General features: G+C 47.6%; 1 protein-coding gene across 2 annotated transcripts in view; it reads right to left on the bottom strand.

The window, feature by feature from the left end:
* Positions 1-24,380, bottom strand: part of EXOSC5 (exosome component 5) — a 41,624-nt gene that overhangs the window by 11,615 nt on the left and 5,629 nt on the right. For both annotated transcript variants that reach the window (XM_083516023.1, XM_083516022.1), the window contains exons 3-5: positions 22,336-22,457; positions 12,951-13,091; positions 5,353-5,442 (exon numbers count right to left, since the gene is read on the bottom strand). In XM_083516023.1, coding sequence (XP_083372149.1) covers positions 5,353-5,442; positions 12,951-13,091; positions 22,336-22,457 — 353 coding nt within the window. The remainder of the gene's footprint in view (positions 1-5,352; positions 5,443-12,950; positions 13,092-22,335; positions 22,458-24,380) is intronic.

Below are 24,380 nucleotides of genomic sequence, written 5' to 3' on the forward strand. Positions count from 1 at the left end.
GCCACTCTTGCCATCCTCTCCAATGTGACGAGCCACACCCTCCGAGAATCACTTCCCTAAGTTATGGAATTCCTTCCCCACACAAGTGCACCTGACAGCTTTGCTATGAACGCTTTGGAGAATGCCAAACACATATTTCTTTACCCTAGTTTTTGATATTATATATATTTATATGTCTCGAGTTGCAATCATCATTTGTTTTTAGTGTTGTTTTTCGGTCTGACCTGCCTTGGAACTTCCTGGTGAAGGTTCCTGGTGAATCATAAATATTATTCCGGTGGCTTATATGGATATAATTTGTAGGGGGGGCATGTATAAGGAACTCCATTGCAACCACTTTCCGCTTCCTCGACTCTCACCATAAAAGATGCCTCACAATATGTTAGATGAACCTCGGAGAGGAGGAAATAACAGTTTGCATTTTTCTGTTTCGGCATCTTCCTCTCTCTCTCTCTCTCTCTCTTTTTAAAAAAGCACTAAACTGATTAGAATTCACCCCAAAACAAAAGCAATTTCTGCTCCCCCCCTTTCTCTCGACAGAAACACTTGTCTAATTAATGGCGCCTGGCTGCCACCTCCGTTCAATAGCACATTAGCGTTCATAATTGTTCCTTTAGAGCAGGACGGGCTGGCGTTCCAAGCCGTTTGGCAGGGCCGAGGCAACAGTAATGAGAAACGACTCCGCAGCCCACGACAGGAATACTAAGCGGCTTCCTAAATGTCTTCTGAGGGGAGGAAGAGAGGAAGCAATTCACACAGGCCCCCCTTCGAAGGCCCTGTGTACCTGACGCAGATACCTGTATCGCCCCCCCCCCTTTCATGAATAAATCCCCCCTCCCCTCACTTTTCTGCCTTGGGAGAGCAAACAAGAGGTGATGGATGAGGAGGGACAGATGGCCCGGCCAATTCAGACGGATACATCCAATAAACGTGACTGGCGGACGGCTTTCCAAGGCTCCCGCCAAAACAGGCTGTCAAGAGCAATTTAAGGAGACTGGAGCAGGAGCTCCAGATGTTCGGTGACCGAGACAGCGACCGGCCGCTGGCCTGCTCAAACGGGCTCCATGCCTGTGGTCCGCTGGTCTTCAGCGGTCAAGACCTGAGGGCAGCTACAACCCCATACATCCCAAAATGAGAGAGCAGATGCGGAGCACGATCCTGAAATGAATTCAGACACAATAAAGAGCAACGAGAGAACTAGTTCTAGCCTCGGCAGTGGCACTGATATTCTTTCTTACTACCACGGCAGCCATTACCGTATTTTTCACTCCATAAGACACACTTTTTTCCTCCTAAAAAGTAAGGGGAAATGTCTGTGCATCTTAGGGAGCAAATGCGTGGTCCCTGGAGCCGAACTGCCCAGGGGCAAAAAGCAAATTGTGCTTTTTTTTTTTTTTAGAAAGAGGGAAGTGGGTGTTGAAACAAAGCTGCTGAGCAGCTGATCAGCAAGCGATAGGGAGGGAGATAAGGGGCTCTAGAGATAAAGGAGGCTGCCTGGGAGGGCGGAGGTAAAAGCCCATGGGTCCTCAGGGTTTTTGCATTGGGTCACCCCAAATTCACCATCAGATCACATAGCATGTCCATGGCTACAGCCTGCACCAAAGAATCATGCATCGACTGTTTCGTGGGGCTGCAATGGTGCAAAAACGTGGTTACAAAGCACGGATCCACATGGATTCTCAGGATTTTTTGCATAGGGCTACCCCAAACTCACCGTCAAATCACATATCATGTCTGTGGCCACAGCATGAACCACAAAAATCATACACCTACTGTTTCGTTCAGAATATATTTTTTTTCTTGTTTTCCTCCGCTAAAAACTAGGTGCATCTTATGGAGTGGAAAATATGGTAGTTTCCTAGGGAAGCAGCCATTTGCCGCCGCGGATCCTGCAGGCTGCATTTTCCCCTTTCGAAGCACCATAAAACTCCACAGAGAGCAACTGGCAAAAACGGCACAGCAAAGGGGCAAGAGGGAAGCAGGGCCCGGGACTCCATGCAATATATCACCTGAGCCACAGTTTCCATGGTAACAGACCACCTCCATCCTGAGTGCGCCATGGACACACACACACACACCCCGCCACAAGGTAAGGCACGGCAAAGCCATCACCCGAATGTTAATGAGGAAAGAACAGAATGGCACCCAAGGGCTGCGAGGAGAAAGCACTCCAACGTCAACCCAGTGTAAGCTGGTCTCCGACCGTGATAATAATAAATTATTATTATTATCAACCCAGTGTACAGAATCCAGGCCAAGCGATGACCAGAGTCCCACGAACAATCAGAATGGGGCTCTTTGTGGTCTGGTGGTTTTAACTTAATGCCACAATTTTTCCCTTGTTTTATTTATTACATTTAAATACCGCCTTTATATTCCAAGGATCTCGAGGCCATACTGTACGTGCTTCTCCTCTTCCTCCCCATTTCATCCTCACAACAACACTGTGAAGTAGGTTAGGCTAAGAGATGGTGACTAGCCCAAAGTCACCCAGTGAACTTCATGACAGAGTAGGGACTCGAACCCTGCTCTCCCAGGTGCTAGTCCAAAACTCTAACCCAGGGGTCAGCAAACTTTTTCAGCAGGGGGGCATTGTCCCTCAGACCTTGTGGGGGGCCAGACTATAATTTGGGGGGGAAATAAATGAATTCCTATGTCCCACAAATAACACAGAGATGCATTTTAAATAAAAGGACACATTCTACTCATGTAAAAACACCAGGCAGGCCTCACAAATAACCCAGAGATGCATTTTAAATAAAAAGACACATTCTACTAATGTAAAAACACACTGATTCCCGGACCATCGGCGGGCTGGATTTAGAAGGCGATTGGGCCAGATCCGGCCCCCAGGCCTTAGCTTGCCTACCCATGCTTTAACCATTACGCAGCATAGTCTCTCTCTCTCTATCTCTCTCCCCACTTGTTATTTTGAGCCAGGGGAACTGTATAGAGAAGACAGCTTAACAAAGAGAGAAAGGGCACCAAGGTTTAACTACAGCCACAATTAAACAGGCCAGGGTGATCTCCCCCCCCCCTTTTTAAGTCTTTACCTGGCACTGAAAAGGTACTGCCAAGTGTAGAGATCCCAGGCTGCTAAGTGCTCCCAGTGCAGGATAGCAGCAGAATCCCATAAACTCAGGTCTGCTCAATGTGTCCTGAGAGGAGGCAGAAGAGGACAGCCCAAGTCTGGGTTCCCATGCCATCAGCTCTTGAAATGCACGCGCACACACACACACACACACACACACACACACACACACAGCATTTTATTCTTTAAGTTGCCTTGGGCGCCTTATCTGAAAAGCAGTATATAAATGCAATCCATCAATATCACCCCCCAAGCAAGCAGCTGCTAAAAATATTTCTGCAAGTGCCTAAGAGCGCAGGATAAATAAAGCAGCGTAATCAGGGTTGGATCAAAGAAGGCAGAAGAATGAGAAATTAACTCTGAACCAAGAATGAATGGGAATGGAACCGAGAAGCCGTTTACAGCAGAGAGGTCACCTGAAAGCCTCGGCAAAGCAATTCTGCACAGAAAGCCTGCTTGTCAGCAGCCCAGAGAAGCAACTTGCTGTCCTGGAGTAACCAGTCTTAAAAGTTTAAAGGCAGCCTCCTCCCTCAACCTGAATCCTCTGCTTTGAACTACAATTCCTATTATTTACTTCGGGGTTTTGCTTTACTTTTATTAAAAGGTAAAGGGACCCCTGACTGTTAGGTCCAGTCATGGCCAACTCTGGGGTTGAGGCGCTCATCTTGCTTTACTGGCCGAGGGAGCCGGCGTACAGCTTCCGGGTCATGTGGCCAGCATGACTAAGCCTCTTCTGGCGAACCAGAGCAGTGCACGGAAACGCTGTTTACCTTCCCGCTGGAGCGGTACCTATTTATCTACTTGTACTTCGTGCTTTCAAACTGCTAGGTGGGCAGGAGCTGGGACCGTGCAATGGGAGCTCACCCCGTCACGGGGATTCGAACCGCAGACCTTCTGATCGGCAAGCCCTAGGCTCTGTGGTTTAACCCACAGCACCACCCGCGTCCCTTTGCTTTTATTAACTGAGGGCAAATCAGTCAAGCTGTTGCTTTCAGAAGGATGTTAAGAAGAGCCCAGGCCAGGCCCTTAAAGGATGGGCTAGCATCTTGGTCTCACAGTAGCCAATCAGATGCCCAAAAGCAGGTCAAAGAATCATAGAGGGACCCCCAAGGGAATTCCCAATGCAGGAATAATTCCCAGTGCAACTAAATAATCCATGACAGATGGCCATCCAACCTCTGCTTAAAAACCTCCAATGAAGGAGAGCCCATCACTTCCCGAGGGAGACTGTTCCACTGTCGGACAGCTCTTAGCATCCTGATGTTTAGCCAGAATCTCCCTTCTTGCAACTTGAAGCCTACTTGAGTGCTACCCTCCAGAGCAGGAGAAAACAAGCATGCTCCTTCTTCCATCTGACAGCCCTTAAGATATTTGAAGATGGCTCTCATATCTCCTCTCAGTCTCCTCTTTTCCAGGCTAAACATACTCAGCTCCTTTTCAAGCGCTCCTTGTAAGGCTTAGTTTCCAGACCCCTACTTTGACCACCTCATGAGAAGAGAAGACTCCCTGGGAAAGACCCTGATGTTGGGAAAGGTGGAGGGCAGAAGGAGAAGGGGACGACAGAGGACGAGATGGTTGGACAGTGTTCTCAAAGCTACAAACATGAGTTTGACCAAACTGTGGGAGGCAGTGGAAGACAGGAGTGCCTGGCGTGCTCTGGTCCATGGGGTCACGAAGAGCCGGACACGACTAAACGACTAAACAACAACAATCATCTTGGTTGCCCTCCTCTGCATACCTTCCAGCTCAGGGGTCAGCAAACTTTTTCAACAGGGGGCCAGTCCACTGTCCCTCAGACCTTGTGCGGGGCCGGACTATATTGGGGGGGGGGACGAATTCCTATGCCCCACAAATAACCCAGAGATGCATTTTGAATAAAAGGACACATTTTACTCATGTAAAAACACTCTGATTCCTGGACTGTCCGCGCGCCGGATTTAGAATGCAATTGGGCCGGATCCGGCCCCCGAGCCTTAGTTTGCCTCCCCATGTTCCAGCTTATCAACACCCTTCTTCAATTGTGTTCTGCCCACCTGCAATTCCCAGCGACTGACATTCAGAGGCGGGCAGCAAATGCACGTGTATCCTGCTTAAATTGTTCCTTGTGAGTTTGCAACTGCAGTGAATGCTCCTGAAAGATTATTCAAAGTGGACTCTGACAAACAGATGCCACAAGTAAATACACAGAGAACCTTTGGTGTGGAATCTGAACTCGCTGAGGTTCAATGCAACTGGCCCGGGCCAGGCCATTATAGACTCACCTGCTCCACTGAACACGTCCCCTTTGTGCTTGACATCAACACCTTCTTCTCAGTGCTGTCAATGGCAAACGTCAGGACCGACTGGGCTTCCTGCAAGAAGGAAAAAAAGGCCCTGAGGTTTGCAGATCTACAATCAAGATCCAGAGGTGGTAAGCCAGGATGGGTAAACCTAACTGACTCTCCAAGTATTGCGGGACCAGCGCTCTTTGCCTACATGGCCAGATGTGATAAGAGCCACAATATACCCGGGTGGTGCTGTGGGTTAAACCACAGAGCCGAGGACTTGCCGATCAGAAGGTTGGCGGTTTGAATCCCCATGACGGGGTGAGCTCCTGTTGCTCTGTCCCTGCTCCTGCCAACCTAGCAGTTTGAAAGCACGTCAAAGTGCAAGTAGATAAATAGGTACCGCTCCGGCGGGAAGGTAAACGGCGTTTCCGTGCACTGCTCTGGTTCACCAGAAGCGGCTTAGTCCTGCTGGCCACATGACCCAGAAGCTGTATGCCGGCTCCCTAGGCCAATAAAGCGAGATGAGCGCCGCAACCCCAGAGTCGGCCATGACTGGACCTAAATGGTCAGGGGTCCTTATACCTTTACCCATAACCAGCTCTAGAAGGTGGTAAATTGGGGTCAGGGCCCCAGTCAGAAATTTTGTGGTTAAGGGATCTGAGAGGGTAAGGAATAGCTGTACAACATCCGGAACCTAAATACAGGAACTTTAAACTGGCATAATTACTATGTCTTTGGAAGTAGTTGCACTGAATCCTACCTCCACATTTCCCTAGATATTTCATAGAATCATAGAATCATAGAGTTGGAAGAGACCACAAGGGCCATCGAGTCCAACCCCCTGCCAAGCAGGAAACACCATCAGAGCACTCCTGTCATATGGTTGTCAAGCCTCTGCTTAAAGACCTCCAAAGTAGGAGACTCCACCACACTCCTTGGCAGCAAATTCCACTGTCGAACAGCTCTCACTGTCAGGAAGTTCTTCCTAATGTTTAGGTGGAATCTTCTTTCTTGTAGTTTGGCTCCATTGCTCCGTGTCCGCTTCTCTGGAGCAGCAGAAAACAACCTTTCTCCCTCCTCTACGTGACATCCTTTTATATATTTGAACATGGCTATCATATCACCCCTTAACCTCCTCTTCTCCAGGCTAAACATGTCCAGCTCCCTTAACCGTTCCTCATAAGGCATCGTTTCCAGGCCTTTGACCATTTTGGTTGCCCTCCTCGGGACACGTTCCAGTTTGTCAGTTTTTCCTTTCTTTTCTTTTTTGAAAGAGCCTTGTTTAAAATAATAACAGCGAAATACAGTATTGTAACTCAGGAGGGACTTTGTGTTGGAAGCTTGGGGGTTGGAAGAGAGGCTTTGAATGCATTAAATTAAGGACCTCCAGATTGCTAGACCATCCCTGTATCTTTAACCTCTTGAGCTGACCTCTCTCTCTCTCTCTCTCTCTCTCTCTCTCTCTCTCTCTTTGTCGTTCATTTCATAGAATCACTGGTTGGAAGGTCCAGCCCCCTGCAATTGTCCCTTATGGGGTTCGAACCTGCAACCTTGGTGTTGTCAGCACCACACTCTAACCAAACTGATTATGTCTTAGGTTGCATCCTGTTTCACAACTTCCTCCTCCTCTTTCAGACTGCAAGATGAGTGATCATCTTTAACTATCCTCTGAGAGGACAAAGGAGCAAACCTTGCTCTTCTCTAGACTAGACTAGAACTAGGAACTTTTCTATCCAAGTTATGTATTTGTACCATAAACAACTTAATTATTTTCTTACCTACAACAACCACCTCTGTGTGTGATTGCAAAAGTCTAGTCTCCAAGATTCGCTGGCTGAAATACAGCTCAGTCTGCAATTGCAACTGGCCCATTACTTAAAAGTATTCCTGAGGGTGGGGACAGACCAACATAAGCTCCTGGGACAAGCACAGACCTGTCATAAAAGTTGTAGAAAGCTGTACAAGGCTTTCAAAAAAGGTGTATTAACTGGTCTTTGCTTTCCCCTCTGCCTTGGCCCTCCGAGCATCTGAAAATTCCCCACCTGATTGGATCAGCATCACAGGTGCTTCTCTAGATTTGAGAAGTGTGGTGGGCAACTGAATATATGACTTTAAAATTTTTAATTTTCTACCTCTCATTCTCAAGCCATTTTTGAGATACGACATTTTCTGCGGTAGCAACTGTGACTGTACAAAAATGTCCCAAAAATGTCCACTTGGTGACTTAGTTGTTACTGTTAAGGCAACTAGGAAGACTATTTTAATTCTCTTGAGCTTTCTGTTCAGCGTTCTGCTGTCTGAATCTGGCTGATTAAATCAGACCTGGCCTATTTAAGTTTTGCTGTTTTCCTGCTGTTGTTTAAATGTTCAGCAATTTAATTCAGTTTAGTTTCTACTGCTGAATTGATTTACTTATGTGAATTGTTCTTGTGACTGCTTATAATTTGTAACCAACTTTTAGCGCTAGTCAATTTACAGATATATAATGGTGGAGAAGTGAAGAAAATAACAAAGCATAATCTGGGTCAGTTAACCATCTGGTTGTCCTCAGAATTAGGGTGACAGAGGATGGGATTCCCCCCCTTAAAAAGAACAAACATTCAGTGCTTGTCTAAGGATAAAGTTAGGGTGCTGTTCTGGATTACAGTGGTGCCTCGCAAGACGAAAAGAATCCGTTCCGCGAGTCTCTTCGTCTTGCGGTTTTTTCGTCTTGCGAAGCAAGCCCATTAGCGGCTTAGCGCTATTAGTGGCTTAGCGGGCTTAGCGGATCAGCTGATAAGCGGTTTAGCGGCTTAGAGGATCAGCTGATAAGCGGCTTAGCTGTTAAGCTGCTTAGCAGCTTAGGATCAGCTGATAAGCGGCTTGGGAAAAAGGGGGGGAGGGGAAAAACCCCGCAGGAACTCGCAAGACATTTTCGTCTTGCGAAGCAAGCCCATAGGAAATTCGTTTTGCGAAGCACCTCCAAAACGTCTAGCGGGTTTTCCGTCTTGCGAGGAATTCGTCTTGTGGGGCACCACTGTACTGCAGAATATAAAAATATAATCTTCTGCAGATACTGCGTGAGACACAGCACAGTTTCAAGACTGGATTGGTCATCAGTTATGCCTGGAGACACTCTTGCCCCTGCAAACGAAATTCTAGAAGGAGATGCAACTTTGCATCTATTTAAATGTGGAATAAATTTCCCCTGATAAAGATATTTGAAACACACTGGGAATTATTCATTAAATTGTTCTTGCACCTAATTGGCTTCACCTTCTGAATTTCCCCCAAGGCATTACTGGAATGAGAAATGGGGAAAATGTCCTTTGGTTATACAGCAGAAAACTGGAAGGTGCATTTAAAAAAAAAAAATGGCTTGCATGATTCATCCAGGCAGAGAATGCTACGGTACTTGGATCTGCAAGCCTCCTCCCTGCTCTTAACCGTCTCCAAGCCAAACAGGCCATCTTTGGGCTGGCAATGCACAGAACTAAATTACGTGCTATGTTAAGAATCGGGGGCCCACCCTGATCTTTCTGGGGAAAGCTTTCAAGAGAGAGCAGGCAGCAGACAGAGCCAAACTGCAGTTGATTAAGGGGAGCCCTGGGTAGAGAAGGCAGCTGGCGATGGATGGAATCCGCTGGCCGATAAAAAGGAGCAAAGCCATTAGGAAAGGCAGCGAGGGCCAGGCAGCAGGGGACAGGGAGGCAGAGAGAGAGAAAGAGAGAGCTATTGACCTGTCAGGTCACCATAAGCAATTACCCACCCGAGCAGATAAAGGAGCGAACGATAGGTCTGCATCCCTTCTGTGGCACGTGGCACCGGGCCAACTGTGCGCCTGCTGGAGGGCAAGCGGGGAGCGAAGGAAACCTGGGTGAATGGGAGCCTAGCCAAAAGCCAGAGATCCCCAACGACCTACGACCTTCTCCCCTGCCGCCGCTGCGGGTGGGATCCCAGAAGCCCCCAGGGTTAGAGACTTCACGGCTAACCTCATCTCCCTGCCAATGGTGGGGAAACCAGAACCCAAAACGTCTGGCTCTCACGGCTTTTGCATTCCCCCTTTCTTCAACCACTCTCAATTCCAACCTGATAATTGCCACCTGCCCAGATTTTAACTTGTCTGAATTAATTTTAAGATGTATTTTAATTAATTGATGCCTGTTTTTATGCATATTGTGTTGTTGTTGTTTTTTGTTAGCCGCTCTGAGCTTGGCCTTGGCCAGGGAGGGTGGGATGCAAATAAAATTATTATTATTATTATTATTATTATTATTATTATTATTATTACTACAAAGAAACGCAGGTGCTCTGTTTTTCTGTCTCTCCTCAACTGGGTTCCCTCTCCCCTGATGCTTTGGACTACAGCTCCCATTAACCCCAGCCAGAGCAGTAGGTTATCTTATACCATGACACGTGCAGGTAAGTCTCAAAACTCTCTTCCCCAAAGAGGAGGTGCAAGGGTGCCAGCTGCCTGGCTAGATCTCCAGAACATGCTTGGAGCCAGCTGCCCGCAAGTACTAGACCCACCTGTGGGGGCCTGTAGGAGTGCAACTATCCAGAGTGTGGGGTCAGGTGGGATTACTATGAGGAATTATAAAATACGCATCAAGCCATTGTGTCCACCATGAATGCATTGTGTTGACTGGGATTGATACATTGACAATAATTTCTGATCAAATCCCACAACCCTTTGCATCTCTGGCCATTTCCTCTACCGCCCATTTCTCTTTCTTCACACGTCCCATACCCACTTAGACAGGCAGGCATCCTGGGTCATCAAAGACAGTGGGCAGCTTCTTTGAAGTAGCCTTTCTGATATGTTAATCCCAGGATCATAGAATCATAGTTGGAAGAGACCACAAGGGCCATCGAGTCCAACCCCCTGCCAAGCAGGAAACACCATCAGAGCACTCCTGACATATGGTTGTCAAGCCTCTGCTTAAAGACCTCCAAAGTAGGAGACTCCACCACACTCCTTGGCAGCAAATTCCACTGTCAAACAGCTCTTACTGTCAGGAAGTTCTTCCTAATGTTTAGGTGGAATCTTCTTTCTTGTAGTTTGGATCCATTGCTCCGTGTCCGCTTCTCTGGAGCAGCAGAAAACAACCTTTCTCCCTCCTCTACGTGACATCCTTTTATATATTTGAACATGGCTATCATATCACCCCTTAACCTCCCCTTCTCCAGGCTAAACATGCCCAGCTCCCTTAGCCGTTCCTCATAAGGCATCGTTTCCAGGTCTTTGACCATTTTGGTTGCCCTCCTCTGGACACGTTCCAGGATGTTAATCTTAGAGCCAGGAAACAGATCTCACATAAAGGTGATAATGATCACGGTCCTCCTGGCCATCCTTCTTATCATGTATACTGCTTGTTTATCACCTTCGGTGTTGTTTACCCCAGAAATATGCGTGCTTAATTAGTTTTGGTAGTTTAACTTTTCCCCACTTGGGGTCTGTTGAAATGCTCAGAAGAAATCTGATTGGTTCTTTCGAACACTCTGTAAAAAGTTCTTTTGTGAATAAAACGACCTGGGCCAGGGGGTGGAGAGAGAGATTATAATACGCACCCTTCCCAGAGTCTTGCTGGTTCAAGCCTCTGTGTGTATTCTTATTAATCAGAGTTCAATCCTTCCTTTACTTTGTGAACGCCTCAGGAGCCCACAGTCCGCCTTCCCCTTAGTAGGCAGCACTCACCTGAAGGGATGCTGTGGCCCAGGGGTCAGTCGCATGCATCCAGTCCCCACCTACCATCCAGCCCAATTTCAGGAGCAGAGGAGACTGCCTTACACTGAACCAGACCATTGGTCTATCCAGTTCAGTATTGTCTACGCCAGCTGGCAGCAGTTCTCCAGTTCCAGGCAGGAATCTCTCCCAGCCCTGTCTAGGATTGATCCTGGGACCTCCTGCCTGCGATTCAGCTGCTCTGCCACTGGGTTACGTCCTTCCCCTGATCTTTCAGAGGGGCAGCAATACAGGCGCCCCTGCAGCAATACAGGCGCCATAGCTGTCAACCGTCCCTTATTTGGCGGGAAAGTCCCTTATCCCAGCGCCGTGTCCCGCTGCTGTCCCTTATTGATGATGTCCCTTAAATTTCCCGGGTTTCAAAGGAAGCAGCTCCTCTCCCTCCCTCCCTGCCGGCCAGGGAGGAGGGAGGCTCCAGCTGTGTTGCTTGGCTGCATTGCTCACCCAATAAGGAGTCTAAGAACGACTGGGGGGAGGAGCTTGCATGCCTTGTGCCGATCAAATCAGCCGCGTTGCCTGGGGACTCGCCTTTGCTCAGCGCTTCCCAGCAGAGAGGTGATGGTGGTTTTCCTTGCTGCATCCCCTTTGCGCTGTGGGAACCACTGCTTGAGGTTTCGTTTGGCTGCTGGCTGCTGGCTGGGCTTTCTGCTTTGGCTCGGAGGGGCTCAGAAGTTGAACATATCTGTGCTCTGAAAATCCCTTATTCTGGCTGCTGGTCCCTTATTTTCTAGGCTACTGGTCCCTTATTTTCAAATCTGTAAGTTGACAGCTATGACAGGCGCTTGAAAAGATGCATCTATCAAAAACCTCCTCTTCTACCCAATTAACGCAGGAGCCCCAACGCAGATAGCATTGGGCCATCTTTTTTACTAGATCGTACTGAATCCTGCCAGGATAAGGTGACTAAGCCCAGCGAATTCCACCTTCTTTATTTCATAGAATCATAGACTCATAGAGTTGGAATAGACCACAAGGGCCATCAAGTCCAACCCCCTGCCAAGCAGGAAACACCATCAGAGCACTCCTGACATATGGTTGTCAAGCCTCTGCTTAAAGACCTCCAAAGGAGGAGACTCCACCACACTCCTTGGCAGCAAATTCCACTGTCAAACAGCTCTTACTGTCAGGAAGTTCTTCCTAATGTTTAGGTGGAATCTTCTTTCTTGTAGTTTGGATCCATTGCTACGTGTCCGCTTCTCTGGAGCAGCAGAAAACAACCTTTCTCCCTCCTCTATGTGACATCCTTTTATATATTTGAACATGGCTATCATATCACCCCTTAACCTCCTCTTCTCCAGGCTAAACATGCCCAGCTCCCTTAGCCGTTCCTCATAAGGCATCGTTTCCAGGCCTTTGACCATTTTGGTTGCCCTCCTCTGGACACGTTCCAGTTTGTCAGTGTCCTTCTTGAATTGTGGTGCCCAGAACTGGACACAGTACTCCAGGTGAGGTCTGACCAGAGCAGAATACAGTGGCACTATTACTTCCCTTGATCTAGATGCTATACTCCTATTGATGCAGCCCAGAATTGCATTGGCTTTTTTAGCTGCCGCGTCACACTGTTGGCTCATGTCAAGTTTGTGGTCAACCAAGACTCCTAGATCCTTTTCACATGTACTGCTCTCAAGCCAGGTGTCACCCATCTTGTATTTGTGCCTCTCAATTTTTTTGCCCAAGTGCAATACTTTACATTTCTCCCTGTTAAAATTCATCTTGTTTGTTTTTGTTTTCAAGCTGAAGGGCACAAAAAGGCATGTTTCCTCCTCCCACCTCTCCTCAAATCAGTGCACCGTTGATCTCTGGAACTCCCTTCCACCAGAAAGTGCAAAGGCATCCCACCCCCTTGCTGAGACATCAGGGTACCCACCTTTTCCTGCTTTGCTGTGGGGTCCAGGGTGATGTTGCCGTCCGCGTCCAAAGCACACGTCACTCCGCAGAACAAGGACTTCATGGGTAGCCCTGCGTCCATCAGACCCACGCAGGTAGCATTCAAGCAGCTTGCTAGCAGCTACAGCGGAAGAGGTTTCATTAAGGGAAAAACCATGACCCTTAGGAGGCAGGAACAAGCCTGCATCAGCAACGGCACACAGCACAACACAGAAGAACGTGAAAAACACAGAAAAACAGAAGCATTATGACTTGGTATTATAGGTCAGGACATTAACAGGCAAGATGTTAAATTGTTTTTATATGCAACAACCGCGGCAAGATTATTGTTAGCCCAGAAATGGAAACAAGAAGAAATTCTGACGAAAGAAGAATGGCAGACGAAATTAATGGACTATGCAGAATTCGACAAAATGACAGGAAGGATTCGAAACCTGCGGGACCAGAGATTTACAGAAGATTGGAAGAAGTATATGAATTATTTGACGAGCAACTGTAATCAACAAATTACGCTAGTAGGACTACAAAAAGTTTTGTATGGAGAAATATACAAAGTGTTACAAGGTAGAAAAAGATAAGAGATATTGGTTATGAGTTTGAAATGTAATAGGGAAGATAAGAAATGCATACTAAGAGATTAGATTGGAAAATTTTCAGGCAGGATTGACGGAAGTCAAAAAAATTGGATAAGATGTAAAAATATGTTTAATTACTGTTGAAAATGATGTGTTAAAAAACTAAGAACAATTTTATATATAAACAAGAGCCTCCTCTCCTCTCCTTTGCTTTCCAGAAACTGGTATTCAGAAGTGTTTCTGTCTCCAGCTGCAGAAACAGAGAACAGCCATCATGGCTGGAAGCCATCAACAGCCTTCACCCTGAATCGGTCCAATCCTCTTTTAAAACCACATACACCAGTGGCCATCACTGCCTCCTGGGGAAGCGAGATCAACAGTTTAATGATGCGCTGCGTTAAGAATATATCCTTTTGTCTGCCTTGAATCTTCCAACATTCATTTTCATTCTATGTCCCCGAATCCTTGTGTTAGGAGAGAGAGAGAAAAAAACACCTTTCCTGTATCCTATTTCTCCACCCTGTGCATAATTTTATAAGCTTCTATCATGTCAGCTATCACTTGCCTTTTCTCTAAACTGAAAAGACCCATATGCTACAACCTTTCCACGTAGGAGAGTCGCTTCATCCCCTTGATCATTTCGGTCGATTTTTTTTCCTGAACCTTTTCCAACTCTGCCATGTCCATTTTGAGGCGAGGCAACCAGAACAGCACATAGTATTCCAAATGCACTTGCACCATACGATACGATAAAATTTACTGTCATTGTCCCATACAGAAGAACGAAATTGAAAATCTACATCAGACATTCAGAAACCAACAAGCCTGCTATCCCAGCTATCCCAGCCTGGTTAGCCCCTAAAAACTCTGATACCGCATAATTAAATACAATATACTCCCATAGAGACTACCTTACACTGCATTTAAAACCATAGATCTGTATAATGGCATTACGGTATCAGCAGTAAATATTTTTCACAAATTGCTAGGGCAAGCCTTCTTCTGTCGCTTGGTGCCTTCCAGATGTTCTGGACTATCAGTTCCACTAACCCAGCCAGCAAACATCTGGAGGGCAAAAGGTTGGGAAAGGCACTGCTAGGAAATCGAGGAAGGCCACAGGCAACCTCCAATTATCAAAGAACCAAGGAGTGGATCCACTTCAACAGTGGAATGGACTCCCTTGGAGGCCTTTAAGCAGAGGTTGGGTGGCCATCTGTTATGGATGCATTAGTTGAGATTCCTGCACTGCAGGGGGTTGGACTAGATGACCACAGGGGTCCCTTCCAACTCTACAATTCTATGAAACCAGAGACAGGATATTCCACCAGCATGGAGAAGAAGCGCAGATAAACCAGTCGAACACAATGATTGATTGTATTCAAGTTTCTTCTTTCTGGACCTAACAAGGTTGGGGTGGAGGGAGGCGAAGCAGCTTGGAAGAATGCAGAAAATGTCAACTCTCCAAGCCCAGTCAAGCATGGTGGGAGCAACGAAAACACATCATACCACCGCCTCTGTCCTTGTTTCAGGGTAAGCAGGGTCTCAGATGCACATTTCAGCTTTACACGTGTGCTCGCGGGTGGTAGGAAACATTTCGTGACCTCTACGGCCCGTTTGGTTTCATAAATGCCTGCTTCTCCTCCTGTGATCATAACCTGGTTCCAACACGCGGCTTATCGGCTGCGGAAAAGGGTAGAGAGACCAGGAGGAATTTGCTTGCTGTGTCCCATCAACACAAGGATATCCACCTGCACAACAGGCCTTTCCTCTTCCCTCCCCAAATCTGCTCCGAAGGGTTAGGAGAACCCCTAGGACAGGTTAAGAGGGGGAGAATTTTCCATTGCACAGGCTGAAATCCTCATGCTGACCTAATGATCTCCTTAGCGCCAGACTGGATTCTGCCCAGGGCGCCCAAGTAACCAGTAACTGGATCCATCCGTTCCCTGCTTCTGCCTTTCCCCAACCCCATTTTCAGCCGGGCCCAGGTTCGGTAGCTCCTTTGGTTTTCTCCTCCCCCCTAGAAACCAAATGATGGCTTAATCCAGGCTGCAAAAGGATGGAGGCGCCTTTCTGCAATATTATCCTCCCTGCAAGGTCTCAAGGTTATCCTCCCTGTATGGCCCCAATGGTGTGTGTGTGTGTGTGTGTGTGTGTGTGTGTGTGTGTGTGTGTGTGTTTGCTTTTTCTTTTTTTTTTAATGGCTGAGCCATGGGGGAAGTCCAAAGCATCTCTCACTCCTGGCATCCTGCATTTCCAGGTTAATCAGCCGGCATCGTATGGGATGCTCAGTGGCAGATGGAAACGAGGGCTGGCAGCTCTTGTTATCCAGCGCTGACTAACTGAGATGGCAAAAGCCTTGGGAGGAAAGAGACTAATCAGAGGCCGGATCTGGGAGCTCGGGGAGGAGAAAGGAGGGGGCTGCAACGCCGGGCTCTCGAAATAGCTACCCGCAGTACGAGGGGGCGGGGAAGGAGGGCACAAGCACAGGCCACACAGAATTGTCCCATTAAGCCATGGGGCAAACCAACCTACTCCCTGGGGGATATTGCCTATCCTGTGTCAAAAGTGTCTTGCTGGATCACACCAAAGATCTACCTCGAGGCTGGCTCACCTGTACCTTCCAGACTTATTTATCTATTTATTTGATTTATATACAGTGGTACCTCTGGTTGCGAAGGGGATCCGTTCCAGAGGCCCGTTCGCAACCTGAAAGGAACGCAACCCGCTTCTGCGCAGGTCGCAATTCGCCACTTCTGTCATTTTGTGCGTCTGCGCATGCGCAAGGGCAAAACCCAGAAGTAACCCTTTCCGGGACTTCCGGGTCGCCGCAGGACGCAACCTGAAATTGCTCAACCTGAAGCAAACATAACATGAGGTATGCCTGTACTTCCCTTCATCGCAAGATTTCAGGGCGGCTCACAATACAAGGTAAAAACACAAGGAAACAGTTACAACAAGGAAACAATAACCCCCCCCAAAAAAAAAACAAAAAAAAAAACCATGTAAAAGGCGGTAAAATATTAATCAGCCAAAGGCCTGGTTAAAGAGGAATGCTTTTGCCTGGTATCAAAAGATATGTAAGGAAGGCACCAGGCGAGCTTCCCTGGGGAGAGAATCCGACAGACAGGGAGCCACCATAGAAAAGGCCCTGTTCTTGTGCTGCCATCCTTGTGTGGAGGAGGCAGGGCCTCATGAAACTGGCAGCTGTCACGCACCACAAGAGAAGGCCTAGGAAATCAAGAACAGCCCTGCAGGATCATACCAAAGGCTTATCTAGTCTAGCATCCTGTTCTTTCAGAGGGGCGTACGAACAACAGCAGCGAATGGGAAAGGGGGGAGAGGGTCAGCAAGCCTGCTAGAAAGATCCCTGTTCGTCAGTAGGTAAACAGAACAGGTAGGAGGTGAGCTTGGACTCCAGGGGAAGGATGCTCTGTGGAAGGACTCTGGGACTGCACTGCCATGTGCTGCAGCCTTCCTGGGTGCCAAGAGACCCACCTCCCAAGCTGCACCCACAAGCGGTCTCATTTAGCTCTCAGGTGTGAAACAGCTCCGTAACAGCGGCAGGACATTTACAAGAGGGTTAACTGGCAAGCGGTGGGACGCAGGTGGTGCTTGCCAATCAGAAGGCCGGCGGTTCGAATCCCCGCGACGGGGTGAGCTCCCATTGCTCGGTCCCAGCTCCTGCCAACCTAGCAGTTCGAAAGCACACCAGTGCAAGTAGATAAATAGGTACCGCTCCGGTGGGAAGGTAAACGGCGTTTCCGTGCGCTGCTCTGGTTCGCCAGAAGCGGATTAGTCATGCTGGCCACATGACCCGGAAGCTGTACGCCGGCTCCCTTGGCCAGTAAAGCGAGATGAGTGCCGCAACCCCAGAGTCGGCCACGACTGGACCTAATGGTCAGGGGTCCCTTAACCTTTTTAACTGGCAAGCAGTTTCTGGCAAGACTCTGGAGACCTCAGATATACCCTACAGAGTTACTGCAACCCCAAGGACTGAGCATCAGACATCTCTGTGCTTTACTCAACTTCCATCTTCGCTGCAGGATGGCTCGGGGCAAGTCAGCCTTCCTCACAAGTCCTGCTTCCCAGGGATTTCTCAAAGCCAATGCGATGAGGAAATTAGCCTCCATCTCAAATGTTAGGGTACAGAGCCAGTCGGGAATCTTAATTACCGTATTTTTCACTCTATAAGACGCACAAGACGCACCTAGTTTTTGGAGGAGGAAAACAAGAAAAAAAATATTCTGAATCCCAGAAGCCAGAACAGCAAGAGGGATCGCTGCGCAGTGAAAGCAGCAATCCCTCCTGCTGTTCTGGCTTCTGGGATAGCTGCGCAGCCTGCATTCGCTCCATAAGACGCACACACATTTCCCCTTACTTTTTAGGAGGGAAAAAGTGAGTCTTGTGGAGCAAAAGATACGGTAATGAAACCTGATTAAGTTTGCAGGGAAGAAGGTTCTGTGTTTCTCCACCCCACCACTGCCAGGCTGGAGGGGCCGTGGAACCAGGCAGACAACCTCAGCGCAGGCGAAATGAAAGCACTCGCCGCTCTCCAAACGAAACTGCATTAATTCCCTCCGAGCCACTGTATATTCAGATTTGATAAAACACCGCGGCACCCGGAGTTAATCTCTCCTGCACCACATTTGAGGCCCCGTCAGAAACGCCAGCGCTGTCGTTTGTCACCGGAAGAAACAAACAGATAAACTGCGCCACTTTGGAAACAGGTGGAAATCTGCCAATTACGACCCCGTGGCCTAGCTGCCCTGGGACACTGATATCTAGGATGCAGCTGATAATCCTAGACTGAATCCTAGATATCCCTCAAATATCTGACACAGCAGCAAGCAGCCGGATAGGTTTACTGATCAGGATTACTTATCTGCAGAGCTGGGACGACTTCCTGGTTCTCAAGGCAGGATATAAATTATGAAACTTGGGGGGGGGGGGGAGAACAGGCCCCCAAATCACAGCAACCCCCTCCCTAACCTACTTCCAACAGAACTTTCTGGACCTTTGGATTTATTTTTTTTATGTAACTATGTAAGGAAAGGGCATCCTATTGATGTCACAAGATTTTGCAAAAATTAAAAGCCAAGATTTTTAAAGTGGGCTAGGTTTGAGCCGTATGAGACGATTAAGCACCCTGCTGTTGAGAGGCAGGAGTGTCAGGAAAAGGTGTTGAAGCAAATGCTGTTATATATGCCACAGGGATTTTTATTTTTGGATGGGGGGGGGGGATACAGAGATTTTCCTGCATTTGGCCAAAGTCTGCACTCGTTCCCTAATTCAAAATGCCTGCATCCCAAGAAGAATTGCTGTGATCAGCCAGAAAACAGCCCCATTTCTCCTTTCCGCAGAACACCTGGCAGAAGCTAATATTTCTCTCCCTCCCTCAAGCTTTTATTAATGGCTCTGGGTTGGCTGGAATGCTATTAGGCTGAACACCAGTGGCAGCCACAAACCCAGTTGGCAGATGCATCCAGCAAAGACAACCGATTTAAGTGCCACAGAGAAGCCCTTCCTTCCTTAACCCGTTTCTGCCTGGCCCCTATGACTTCCATTGTCTGCTTAATTGCAGTTTTTGTCCACATTCACCACCCTGATTATGCCAGAAGCAGATTAGTACGAGGAACCACCTCGGCCAGAGACTCCACTTAAGTTAATGGCATCTGAGACGTATGACCTATAGATTTTTGTTTAAACTGAACTGGGGAAAAGATTACGGTGGTACCTCGGGTTAAGTACTTAACCGTTCTTAACCTGAAACTGTTCTTAACCTGAAGAACCACTTTAGCTAATGGGGCCTCCTGCTGCGCTGCCAGAGCATGATTTCTGTTCTCATCCTGAAGCAAAGTTCTTAACCCAAGGTAATATTTCTGGGTTAGCGGAGTCTGTAACCTGAAGCGTACGTAACCTGAAGCGTATGTAACCCAAGGTACCACTGTACTTGTAATTATATGGTAGAATGTGCAACATCATTATATTTATTTGCTTTTGCTCACATAAAATACCACCATCTGTGATCAGGAATCAGCAACCAGCAATCCTGGGCTAGATCTGACCACTGTCCTCCTCGTTATTCACTCTCAGTCTTCCTCCAATCCATCCATAAAATGGGTAGATGGATGCGACGGGTGGAGCGGAAGAGGAACAGGGGAGCATGCAAGCAAGCTGAACGGCTCTCCACAACCCCCACCCCACCCATTTTCAAAAAGGTCTTCCAAAGAAGAGAAGGGTGGATTCCCCCCCCCCATTCCTAAATCATCTCTTTCTTCCTTGTATACAGCAGTTTGGGAGAAAGAGGGAGCTCCATCTGCCACCACCAACCCGCTTTCAAGTTGGATGCTTGCAAAATTAGTTGCTGACCAGGATGTTGACATTACAGAATTTTGCATGAATATGGCTGCAGGTCAGTGGGGAGGAATCTGTGGAGGCTAAGGAACCTTTGGCCCCAGAATTGTTAATTGGCCCACCCCTGCCCTTCGTAGAGAAATGAGCTTCCTAAGAACTGAGCTGCATAGCCTAAAACAGCCGCGTTTCAATAATACGTCTTTTTTTAAAGTGCTTCTGCCACCTGCTGGCCTTAACATCTGCATGTTTACTTTTATTTCCCTCACCAGCACGAACCCTTGCAAGGTGCCTTTGCCAACCTGACGCCCTCCAGATGTTGTTGGGTATCTGGTGAAGGGCTTTCGGACAGCGGGGAAGAGCTAGGTTCATCCACAAGAGGAAACATACTTCTAAGAAGGAGCATGTGACTTAAACCACTTCACGCTTCCTCCAACGTATGAGTGGCTGAAACAATCAGCACTGTCCCTGCCACTGCCTTAAAATCCTTCCCCGCAGGCAGGCCAGAGGTTGGATCCTGCCCTAAGCCTCATTCACCGTTTTGCTGGCCAGAATGCTACACACCAGAAAACAATGCTTTCCCAAAACCGATGAGGTCTTGCGCAAGGAAAGGCCCCAGGGGAACCCTTATTTTATAGACACAGGACTAAGAGAAGGTGGAGAGTCCATCAAAGATCACATTGTGGTGCAGTTGGCAATCATCTCTGACTGTTGGCAGGGCTGGTGGAAGTGGGGAGTCCAACGTTTGGAGGCCCACAGGTCCCCCAGCCCTCACAGAAGGGAATAGTCTCAGAAAGAGTAATTGCAAGTTCAAGGACACCTTGGCCCGGTTTGACTCAGAGGTGCAATATTGGCACGTCTCTGCTGAAGGGCAACTGCCCTGGAATCGTGGCTTCAGGACTTTCCTCCCCAGGAACCGCTTCTCTACCCCCACGATTGAAAAACAATCCAGCATCTGAGGCCATCTGTATCTCAGATGCTTTAGCAATAAAGACTTCCTGATCACTCACAGCAATTTGCACTCATTACCTCCGTAACTGCTAGAACAATCTGACAAGGTGCCCCAGTACGAAGTCTATCTTTAATTGCCGTCAGATGAGAGCCTGAGTAGAGGTGTGTGTGCGTGTGTGTGTGTGCTTGCCCTTGATGGTTCCAGCAAACTCTCCCCTGCAGCAATGCACCATGGCTTTATTACTTATGATTAGACTTGTTAGCCAAAGGTTTCCAAGTGTTTTGTGCCCATTTAAAAACATGCAGTAGCCACACAAACCAAACAGTGCCACCTCGGAGTGGGAAGGCAAGTCTATACAGTGGTACCGCGGGTTAAGAACTTAATTCGTTCTGGAGGTCCGCTCTTAACCTGAAACTGTTCTTAACCTGAGGTACCACTTTAGCTAATGGGGCCTTCCGCTGCTGCTGCACGATTTCTGTTCTCATCCTGAAGCAAAGTTCTTAACCCGAGGTACTATTTCTGGGTTAGCGGAGTCTGTAACCTGAAGCATCTGTAATACAAGGTACCACTTTATTTGTAGGAGCCACCGTATTTCGGTAATTTTGGTTGCTTCAAACCATTTTGAATGTTGTATTTTAAATTACCATTGTTAGGGTCATTTACTATTATTATATCGCCCGTCTAAGGCCTCAAAGTGAGTTGCAACACAATATTAATATCCTCCACAGTATTACACAACATTAAAAACAGTTGGAAGTGACTTGCCATCACAGATATATGGTGGGTCCTGAAAACATGTGTCTTCCATGCTAAAGGTCAGAGCTAAGAGGTGGGTCTTCAGCATTTGCTGAAAGATGTATTGTAATGAAGGTGTCAGATGTACCTCTGTGGGGTGGGAGTTCCACAACTTAGGGGGCGCCACCCTCCAACAAATAAAAGGGCCCTCTCTGTCAATCTCAGAGGTCAGCAAACTTTTTCAGCAGGGGGCCGGTCCACTGTCCCTCAGACCATGTGGGGGGCCAGGCTATATTTCGACGGGGTGTGTGTGAACGAATTCCTATGCCCCCCACAAATAACCTAGAGATGCATTTTAAATAAAAGGACACATTCTACTCGTGTAAAAACACGCTGATTCCCGGACTGCCCGTGGGCCGGATTGAGAAGGTGATTGGGCCAGATCCTGCCCCTGGGCCTTAGTTTGCCTACCCATGGTTGATCTCATCACCTAAGACGGAAGGAGGTGGCTTTTCAGGTATTTGGAGCCTGAGTCATTTACAGCTTTAAACACTAACATGAGCATCTTTAATTGGGCCTAGAAATGAACCGGCAACTGGTACAGATGTTTTAAAACTGGGGTTGCATGTGATCTCAAGGGAATCCCAGCCAGCAATCTAGCTGTTATCACTGTCCTTGGGACCTCAGGGTGAAGGGCAGGTGGTAATAATAATAATAATAATAATAATAATAATAATACACAGAAAGGATACAGAGCCGGCATCTGTGACTACCTGAAGCACAACCGTAATAGAGGAACGGGGATGAAGGGTTCCCAGGACCACTGCCTCACACGTCTTCTTGATCATCTGCTCTCGGCTTCTCTCATAAACACCTGGGCGGGAGGAAAGCAAAGAGCACTGCAGGTGAGCCACAGAGAAACACGAGGCTCAAAGCAATCATCTTCTGAAAGGTCACACTGCCGAGGCTCAAGCGTCGGGGCTGCCTTGTCGGATCAGACCAATAGTCATCCAATTCCCTAACAGCAGCTTGCTGGATGTTTCTAGGCAACGCAGAAGCAGGGTATGGAAAATGATGGCCTTTTACCTTGATGTTGCCTCGGCGGTAGACTGCCACTGCATATGGAGGTTCTATTTATCCATGATGCACCATTTTTGAGGGAAGCCCGAAAATTCTCCAGCGTCCATGGGGCTAGGAATTCAAAGCACTATGTTCTACTGTGCCTTAAGGTTTATATTGGCCCTGAGCAACAGGGAGTCTTAAGTGGGGTTTATACATTCAGCAGAACGCAATGGGAAGGCTTTTCCTTCAGCTGGCAGGTGCTGGTGACCTGCCTAAATGCTCTACAACAAAAGAATAGCGCTCAGATGGATTACTGCCTCCAACTATGGAACCAGAGCGCAGTCATTATGGCTGGTAGTCACTGACAAGAGTTATCTCCCATGTCCAATCCTCTCCCCCAATCCACTTTTAAATATCCACATTGGTGGCTCCTGTGGGAGTGAGTTCCATAGTTTTAACTAGCCACTGTATGAAGCAGCCCTGCAAATGTTGAGACATGCATTCTGTCACCTGAAATGGTTAAATCCAGGAAATTCCACCCCACACACCCCACCCCAGGTCCTACAGTACGACACAAATCACTTGAAGAAACAGCCGCCTACATCACAAATTCTATTAGTGGCTACTGTCTTGATCCCAAAGGGCAGGTACATACGCAGATAAAATTCTATTTTTTATTTGATGCTTTGTTGTTGAGTCGTTTAGTCGTGTCCAACTCTTCGTGACCCCATGGACCAGAGCACGCCAAGCACTCCTGTCTTCCACTGCCTCCCGCAGTTTGGTCAAACTCATGCTGGTATCTTCGAGAACACTGTCCAACCATCTCGCCCTCTGTCGCCCCCTTCTCCTTGTGCCCTCCATCTTTCCCAACTCAGGGTCTATTCCAGGGAGTCTTCTCATCTCATGAGGTGCCCAAAGTATTGGAGCCTCAGCTTCAGGATCTGTCCTTCCAGTGAGCACTCAGGGCTGATTTCCTTCAAAATGGAGAGGTTTGATCTTCTTGCAGTCCATGGGACTCTCAAGAGTCTCCTACAGCACCATAATTCAAAGCATCAATTCTTCGGCGATCAGCCTTCTTTATGGTCCAGCTCTCACTTCCATACATCACTAGTGGGAAAACCATAGCTTTAACTATACGGACCTTTGTTGGCAAGGTGGATAGTTTCAGATAAAGTCAGGAGCATGGGAAGGACCCCAGCTCATTGGCAGAGTATCTGCTTTGCATGCAGAATGTTCCCAGTTCAATTCTCAGCATCAGCAGATAGTTTCTGGGAGAGGCTGTCTGTCTGAAATCCTGGAGAGAGCAGATGTCAGTCAGTGTGTAGATAACACTGAACTAGATGGAGCTAGTGGTGTGACTCTGTATAAGGTAGCTTCTTATGTTCCTACACAGGCTTTCAGGTTCCACAGAACCTTTCATGCCCAACAAAGATTTCTGTGAAACTCAAAATCTTGCACATCAGAAGCTATTCTCCTTAAGTACGGAGGACCTCAAGGCACACACATGTCCAGACACACTTCTCTTCCTCTTTTACCATTAATACCGTCAAGTCTGCAAATAGGATCAGCAGGATTTAATTTTTTTTAAAGCTCTTCTGTTTCCACAGAAAAGAAAACAAATTCTTTTGTTTCTTAATTTAATTATCCACAGCAAAGCCAGCCCCCTCTGGAGGTTTCACAGGCACTGAAAGTCTCAGCGGGTGGGGGAAAAAAGGAAGGGAGAATATTTTTTTTT

Source organism: Podarcis liolepis, assembly GCF_965112155.1.
Source record: "Podarcis liolepis genome assembly, chromosome: 7".
In the NCBI taxonomy this organism is placed as follows: Eukaryota; Metazoa; Chordata; class Lepidosauria; order Squamata; family Lacertidae; genus Podarcis; species Podarcis liolepis.